Below are 8,040 nucleotides of genomic sequence, written 5' to 3'. Positions count from 1 at the left end.
AATACATGGGGATACAGCTACAGGGATGTGGTATGTGAATATGTGGGAATAGTGCTAGGGGCCCAGGGCCATCAGGGCCCGCTCTCCTGCCTAAGGCTGGCCTGCAGAAATATCTGAACTCTCCTTGATGAAGGGGCTGTATCAAATGGACCATGGGACCTTATGGAGATCACTTGCACTGTATAGATCACATAAGACAAATTTCTGTCCCATGGAGCGTTATAGACCATGTGGGGACCACAGGACATCACAAGGATGCCACATTGAGGTTACTGGACTGCAGACTGCAGGCAAGAAGACCACAAAGACATAAGACCACTTGGAATGTGGGAAGAAGGAACCTGTAGGGCACAGTGACTTGGGGCAAATGTAGGACAAATGTCAGGGGATGCAGTGAGACACCTCTGCAGGGAAGCCTCCTCATGTCTTCCTTGCTCCTGAGTGCAATGGTGTGCAAGTCAGTGCTCCGTGGCTTCGACCCCTCTCCAGGCAGATTCACACTCCTCCAAGACGCTCATCCCTGTGACCCTCAGAGCTGTGGTGGGACTGCAGCCAGCCATGGGCCTCTGCTCCATGTTCCCCCTCTGCAGGGATGGGGATGGGTCCTGCAGTGGTGCCCTGACCACTGGCCAGCCAGGGGACAGTGGGACACATAGCTGCTGCTGCACCAGAGGATGTGCTCACAGGGAAAGCTGGGGAAGAGAGAAGGGGATGTTTGGGTGATGGCATTTGTCTTCTCAAGTCACCGTTACCGTGATGGAGCCAGGCTGTCCTGGGAATGGCTGAACCTGCCAGTGGGAAGTGGGGAATGATTCCCTTGGTTTGCATTGCTTGCATGTGCAGCTTTTGCTTCCCCTAGTAAACAGCTTTATCTCAAACCACAAGGGTTTTTTCGCTTTTACCATTTGATTCTCTCCACTGTCCCACCAGGGACTGTGTGTGGGGCTGAGTTGTTGTCTGGGATTAAACCATGACAGAAGGTACGTAAAATGAGTCCTTCCCTTGATAGGTGTAATAAAACTGACCCTTCTCTTCTCTGTTTTTTCTCAGGTGCTGGGCTGAGGTGGACAGAGCAAGCTGAGGCATCTCCTGGGCTGTTTGGAGCAGTTTTGCACGTCTGGAGCAAAGTCTTCCTTGTAGTTCTCTCTGGATGTAGCACAGCCAGGACAGATGAGGGACAGGGAGGGAGGGATCTAATTAAACACTTATTCTCCAGAATCTTGGCTCTCAGAATTAAGGCAAAATTTGAAAAACTGAAACTGAAAATGAAAGGCAAAAATAGGCAGATCATAAGAAAAGGAAGTAGAACCCAAACCAAGTCTGACCTTATAATTTTAATTATTTGCTTTCTCTTTTGGAAAATGCAGGTTCACTGAAAGAAACCAATAAAACCTGCCTGTAAGAAAGGATCAGTTCTTATTATTCTGAACTAATCTGAAACAATTCAGGTGGAAAAAATGTTTTCCTGTTGATCTTTCCAAGAAGAATATTCTACTATTTTATAATTCAAGACAATGCTTTTATCACAGTATTTTAGTTAATTCATAGTCTAAAGTGTGAAAGATTAATAAAAAAAGATAAAAATATTATTTACGTAAACTATTTTTAAAATTCAATCTTAGGAATTTCTTCCCATTTGTCTTCTTGAACAGCATTATTTTCCAAGTTTTTGGCTTTTTACCAAAATTCCAAAATTTGTGTGACAGGGAAAAAACCATTTGTGGCTTAGCTTAATGGTTAAAATCTAAAAATGTCTGGGGCACAAATTACAGTCAACGTTGCAGCCTGTTGAATCTTGGGTGTACTTCAGTGAACTGTGGGTTGATGCTGCTTGCCTCGGGAGCCCGAGTTTGCTGCTTCTCTTCAGCAGAGGCAGGTCTAGAACAATGTGGAATCTGCCCTGACATTTCTACAGCCACCTTTCCTGGGAAGTCTGCTTCAGGCTGGTCCTTGCTGCTATCTGGCCTTGACACTGGAGGACGTGCTCAGGTGGTGGTGTGTGAACAGGCAGGTGGAGGAAGAGATTGTTTCATGCTTAGCTTCTGCATGTGTTTGTGATTAACACCTCCAGCAACAGCCAGGGAGAATCCAGGCAGGAAGTGACAGCCAAGGCCTGCAGGGCTGTCGGGAGGCATGGGCTCATGGTCCATGATGGTGCCACCAGTGAGCAGGTAGAAGATCATTACTGGAGTCTGCTGTGCTGACTGGGAGCACTGCAGCTGCTGGATTTTGGCAGCAGGGATGGTTGCTTGTGGTATTTGCATGGTTTGGAAACAGCTTGTATTTCTTTATCCTTCCCTGTTTATTCTATTATGGATGTAGTACTGCTCTAGCCAGTGACCCGAGGCTGCAGAATTAAACTGAGGAATGTAGAGAACTGAAAGGGAAATATTATATAACAGTGGTTTCCTTCAGGGCCAAAAGAAGAAGAACCTACTTGTACCGGTTTGGCCAAACTTAGAAATATATCCTCGGAGAGAAGGCACAACCACCCCTCCCCCACCAGGTTCAGGAAAAAATAAATTTTCCTCGAAGGAAAGTGAAGGAGATAAAACTATTTATTTAACAAACACACGGGAAAAGGAAAATAATGCTAAATAATAAAATCTCTCACTGTGGAGAAAAAACCTGGGAAACTGTTAGAGTCCTCCCGTTGGTCTCCTCGGAGCTGGGGCTTGGCCCAGGGCCAGGCCCTCTGCGCTCGGTGGAAGGTCCTCCTGATGTGTTCTAATATTGTAGCAGTCCAGTGGAAAAGGGAGAAAGTCCGAAATTCCAGGGAAGGAAAAAAAAATCAACTCTCTCTCCGGAGAAAAAGCAGCTGAACAACTGGCGCAAAAGCTGACCGGGGAAGCCGCAAGCCGGGTGCCTTCCTCCCTCCCCTGCCGCAGCTGGAAAAAAACCCGCTATCTGTGTGTGACCTTGAACAAGCTGCAAACTGCTTTGAAAAAGTTTTTCTCTGTTTTTCCTTCCCCCTCTCAGGCTCAGTTTAGAGGCATAGAAAGGCACAAAGTTAATTTCTGGGCATAGGGCAGTGATATGGGATACACAACATAAAGTCACCCCAAGACACTACTGTTTCACATATTTGCACTGTAACCAGGAGTTGGACTCGATGATCCTGATGGGTCCCTTCCAGGTCAGCATATTCTGTGATTCTAAGGTGGGAACATCCAATGGTAGAAAGGGCTAAACTGGCCGAGATCAGGAATGCCAGGGATACTGATTCCTGTCAGAGGATGACATTTCACTTGCTGGTGAGGTAAGATGTGCAGCAGCCTTGTCTTGCAGGCAATGCAAGGGGAGCCACCTTCGGGCAGTAGAGGGAGGTGTAGCTGTAGCTGCGGGTGAAGCCCAGATCACAGGGGAGTTCTTTGGGGCTGCTTAAGTGGATATGAGGAATTGTCTCCAGCCACATCTCTCCATACCCCCTGTAGAACCATTTGTGGTGGTAGGACTCTGACAGTATACTGTTCATTAAAGCTTTTGATATTTAAGCTCAAATGTGCTTGCAGAGGTACGATAAGAGGCCTGTTGGTGCTGTCTGTGGGAGGCCCTGTGTGCCTGTCCAGACCTGTGGAACTGGCCGTGTCTATGCGTGACCCTCTGTCGGCTCCACAACTGCTTGGATCTGGGGGCTTGGAGCTGTGGCAGCCTCCTCTCTCTCAGGCTGCTGGATCAGGCAACTCCTAACAGCGGTGATGGAGCAGGAAAGCTCTTTCCATGGTCCCATGCCCTGGATGTGCACCCAGAGGTCAGTCTCAGGCTGAGGGATGTGAGAAAAGGCTCTGGAGAGGAGGGTGAGGATTCCAATGTGCCCATGGATGGGCCCACGGCGATGCCACCAACATCATCCTGGACAGTGTGAGCCAGGCCAGGGGGGCCAGGCCAGAACCACAGCGTGGCCAGGGCTTCTTGTCCACTGGGCACTGGTGAGCCCAGAGCAGTTTGGTGTGGCCAGTGGGGGCTGTGGAAACAAATGGGCCTGAAAGGAGGCTCTCCAGGGAGATGCCAAGAATCGGTTGAGGCTGGGGAGGCAAAGGGTGGTTAGACAGTAGAGAGGGCCAGAGGAGGTGCCCAGAACAGGAGGAGGCCATAGGGCACCCTGCTGCCAAAACTTCTCCTCACCCATGGTATCTCCAAGGGAGACCAAAAAGGCTGAAGAGGGAAGAAAGAAAAGGGTAGAGAAGGGTCTAAAAGGGACCACAGGGGTCCCAGAGAAGTCCAGCTTTGCCTTTTCCCCTGGTTTACACCCATATAACCTGCACCTATTCAGCCCTGAGCCTGCCCTGTTTTTCCTGCAGGGACCAGTTGTGGCAGAGGTTGCAGAGGTTGCAGACACAGAGAGGACAGGGTGTGCTGCATGCAGCTCACAGGAGGGCAGGGAGCTACAGACGCTGCTGCCTTCAGAGCAGGACCCCTGGACAAGCTGCCACGTGTCTCACACAGCCACAGTGCCACAATCCATCCGTTCCCTTCTCCCACATCCAGAAGTGCAAGCAACTTCCCCTGTTTAATTAGCCCTTCATTACTGGCAAAGGGAGCTCTGTTTACATCACTGGCCAACCCAGAGAAGGTGCAGCTGAGGTGCACCTGGCTCCAGGTGTGGGGTGGAAGAGAGCAGCTGTTTGGAGTAAGGACCATCAGTTGCTCCAGTGTGGGACTGGGGGGGCCTGGATGGATGAGGAGTGGGACCAGCCCTGTGGGGTGCATCCAGACCTACAGGTAGGAGGTATTGCTGTCCCTCCTGCAATGACAGACACTGTGGGCCAGAAAGACAGAACTGCCCCTGAGACGGCCAAAAGGGAAGTCAAGTTCCTTCCCTCCTATTCCATTCTGTTGAGCCACCAAACTTGTGGGTTTGTGGTTGTGAAACAACCCCCTGTTTCATAAGGCAGAGAGGAAGCCATTTCCCCATCAAGTGACCGGAACTAAGAAAGAGAAACAAAAAGTCCTGATAGCCTTTCCCCCAAGGTCTGCAGGATCCTAAGTGGTCACGGGGGCCCAGCCCTGGGCATGTGACTGGGACATTGTGGTTCCAGTTCAACCATCCCAGCCCTGCAGTCGTGCTACAGAAACCCAAGCCGTGGGACAGAAGGTGGCTTGTGGCAACGAGGTCATATCAGGAGCCACAAGAACCCACCCAACTGCTCAGTGCATCTGACCAAAGCCTTCCTCTGAAGAAGCCCTGCTTGAGCCGAGAGGGAGAGAGGGAGCCAAGAGGGACGTGATGCTGCCTGTGACCCATGTGATTGCCTTCGGTGAGTGCCAGAGGCTGTGGGGATTCCCAGAGGGTGACAGGAGATTCCCAGAGGATGACAGGAGGTGTCCAGACACTCCACAGAGATGTGACACAGCTGCTTCTCTTGCAGGCGCTTGGCTGGTGGCACAGAGCGAGGCTACACCAAGTGAGTATCTTGAGGAGGTAGATGGGGAGTTTGGACACATTTCTGGGTCCACCCATCTCCCACAGGGCTCTTCCACAGTCCCCTGGAACAAAACTCACCCTTGTGTGGAGACAGAGCCTGGTGGCAGCCCCGGGCTCACGGCAGGGCAGCTGCTGGGGGTTTCCTGTCTGTCTGGCAGCATCTCTCTCCCTGTGCAGGTGCCCCCACAATCTCCATCTACCAGAAGCCACCTGGGGTGATCCCACCAGGAGGATCCACCACCATCTGCTGCACTTGCCAGCACAGCTATGGGAGCTTTGTGCTGTACAAGGGCAGCCACCAGCTCCGTACCCTGGAGCAGAGTGGCAGCAGGGCCGAGTTCTCCATCTCTAATGCCACCTATGAGGATAGAGGTACCTACGTCTGCCATTACCTGGAGGGAGGCACTGTGCTGGCTCGCAGTGATGAACTGGAAGTCTCTGTGGAAGGTAAGGGATGTGCTGTTTCCCCTCTTGTGGGGTCACATGCCCCAGGGCACACCAGGATGCCCATGGCCATTTCCATGATGGGCAGGGTTTTTCTCTTCTTCAGTGGCTTAGGGAGGTGGGGACCATCTTCACCTCCGCCTGAGCCAGCTGGTGGCTTCACAGAGATCCTGGTGCTCCTGGCACCATGTCAAAACCCTCTACGCCTTCTCATTCCCTGTCCTGTCCCCACAGAGCTCCGTCTCCCCAGACCCGACCTCTCTGTCCTGCCTGGGCACAAGGTGACTGTGGGAGCTGACGTGATGCTGCGCTGCACCCCCACACACCCCAGCACCGGCTGTTACCTGTACCTGGAGGGCCAGATCCGAGCCCAGCTGCTCCCAAGGGAACAAGGTGACTACAACCTCTCCACGTGCAGAAAGGTGACGGCGGCCGCTACAGCTGCCAGTGCTACGCCATCAATGCTTCGAGAGAATGGTCTGCTGTCAGCAGGACCCTGGACTTGGTGGTGAGAGGTGAGACATCCCCCAGCCACATCCTGCTCTACTCTTCCTCCCTGCAATCTGTCACATCCTGGGGGAACTAGAAAAGAGGATTTAGGGCAGGAAAGCAGCTGTAAGAGGGGTCCGAGCAGAGGGTTCCAGCTTCCTTCAGCTGTGTTTGAGCCTGGCCAGCTCCTCAGAGAGCCTAGAGATGACCTACAGACCCTACAGATACAGGATTGCTGGGCTGACAGGTGGGGATAAGAGTCAGAGGACACCTCTCCCTGCACCTCCCAGCCCCAGGGACAGCCACACATCTTGTCACAGCTCAGTGTCACCATCTGGCTGGCAGTGGCATCTGAGGGCCAGCTCCATGTTCTTTGCTCCTTCCCATCTTCGGTGCCACTGGGTGGGGTCACAGGTGAGAGGCTGAGAGTAGGGGGTGTCCCAGGGGACAGGGATGTGTGAGGTGCAGCTGGCGGCCCCCTCGGGGCTCCCTTTACTCCCTATGAACTTCCCGTTGTGTCTCTTTAGCCCAGGACCTCCCTGGGGTGTCCCCTTGCCCTGTATGTCCCCTCGGATCCCCTGCTGCCCCCATGGGAGGACTCCGTTGGCCTTGGATCTCCCGGGGGTTCCTCCCCAGTGACCGTCCCTTCTGTCCCCTGCAGATTACACGCTGTGCAACGTCGTGCGCCTGGCGCTGGGGGCCGGGCTCCTGCTCCTGCTGGGGCTCCTCACGGCTGAGGCTGCGCGGAGCCGCTGCTGCCGGGCCGGGGGGGCGGCTCGCTCCCCGCTGCGGGACCGCCGCGGCTCTGCCCGTCCAGCACCTCGCGCTGGGGTAAATAAACCGTCCCTGTCCTGTCCCTGTCCCGGCTCCTGTCCCAGTCGCTGTCCCGGTCCCAGCCCCTATTTCTGTCCCGGTCCCGGTCCCGGCTGCCTCGGGGGTCCCGCGGGGCAGGCGGGCGGCGGAACACGCAGAGGGGCGGGGCCTTCGCCCTCGGGCGGCGGAGTGACCGCTGCACTGACCGCTGCACTCATCCCCCGGCCACGCACTGACCGCTGCACTGACCGCTGCACTCATCCCCCGGCCACTCACTGACCGCTGCACTGATCCCCCGGCCACGCACTGACCGCTGCACTGACCGCTGCACTGCTCCCCCGGCCACGCACTGACCGCTGCACTGATCGCTGTGGCCACGCACTGACTGCTGCACTGACTGCTCCTGCTGCACAGTGACCACTGCACTGACCACTCCTGCTGCACAGTGACCACTGCACTGACTGCTCCTGCTGCACAGTGACCACTGCACTGACCACTCCTGCTGCACAGTGACCACTGCACTGACCACTCCTGCTGCACAGTGACCACTGCACTGACTGCTCCTGCTGCACAGTGACCACTGCACTGACCACTCCTGCTGCACAGTGACCACTGCACTGACTGCTCCTGCTGCACAGTGACCACTGCACTGACCACTCCACTGATCGCTGTGGCCATGCAGTGACAACCGGACTGACCACTCAACTGACCACTCTGCTGGCCACTCCTGCTATGCAGCAACTGCTCCAGCCATGTTGTGCCTGCTCCTGCTGCATGCTGGCCACTAGACTGACCTCACCTGCTGCACAGTGACCATGCTGGCCACACAGTGACTGCTCCCACGCAGTGACCACTGCACTGACCTCTCC

The 8,040-nt window shown here is 54.3% G+C and overlaps 1 protein-coding gene across 1 annotated transcript; it reads left to right on the top strand.

Moving 5' to 3' along the window:
- The first annotated feature begins 4,963 nt into the window (after positions 1-4,963).
- LOC104698050 (immunoglobulin superfamily member 1-like) lies at positions 4,964-7,450 on the top strand. The gene is given in 6 exon segments (XM_010413196.4): positions 4,964-5,258; positions 5,370-5,405; positions 5,603-5,872; positions 6,104-6,279; positions 6,282-6,384; positions 7,020-7,450. Coding segments are annotated over 6 exon segments (1,047 nt in total). The 5' UTR covers positions 4,964-5,227.
- Positions 7,451-8,040: the final 590 nt, after the last annotated feature.

This window comes from Corvus cornix, chromosome 20 (assembly GCF_000738735.6).
Source record: "Corvus cornix cornix isolate S_Up_H32 chromosome 20, ASM73873v5, whole genome shotgun sequence".
Classification (NCBI taxonomy): Eukaryota; Metazoa; Chordata; class Aves; order Passeriformes; family Corvidae; genus Corvus; species Corvus cornix.
This window is presented reverse-complemented; position numbering and strand designations above follow the sequence as displayed.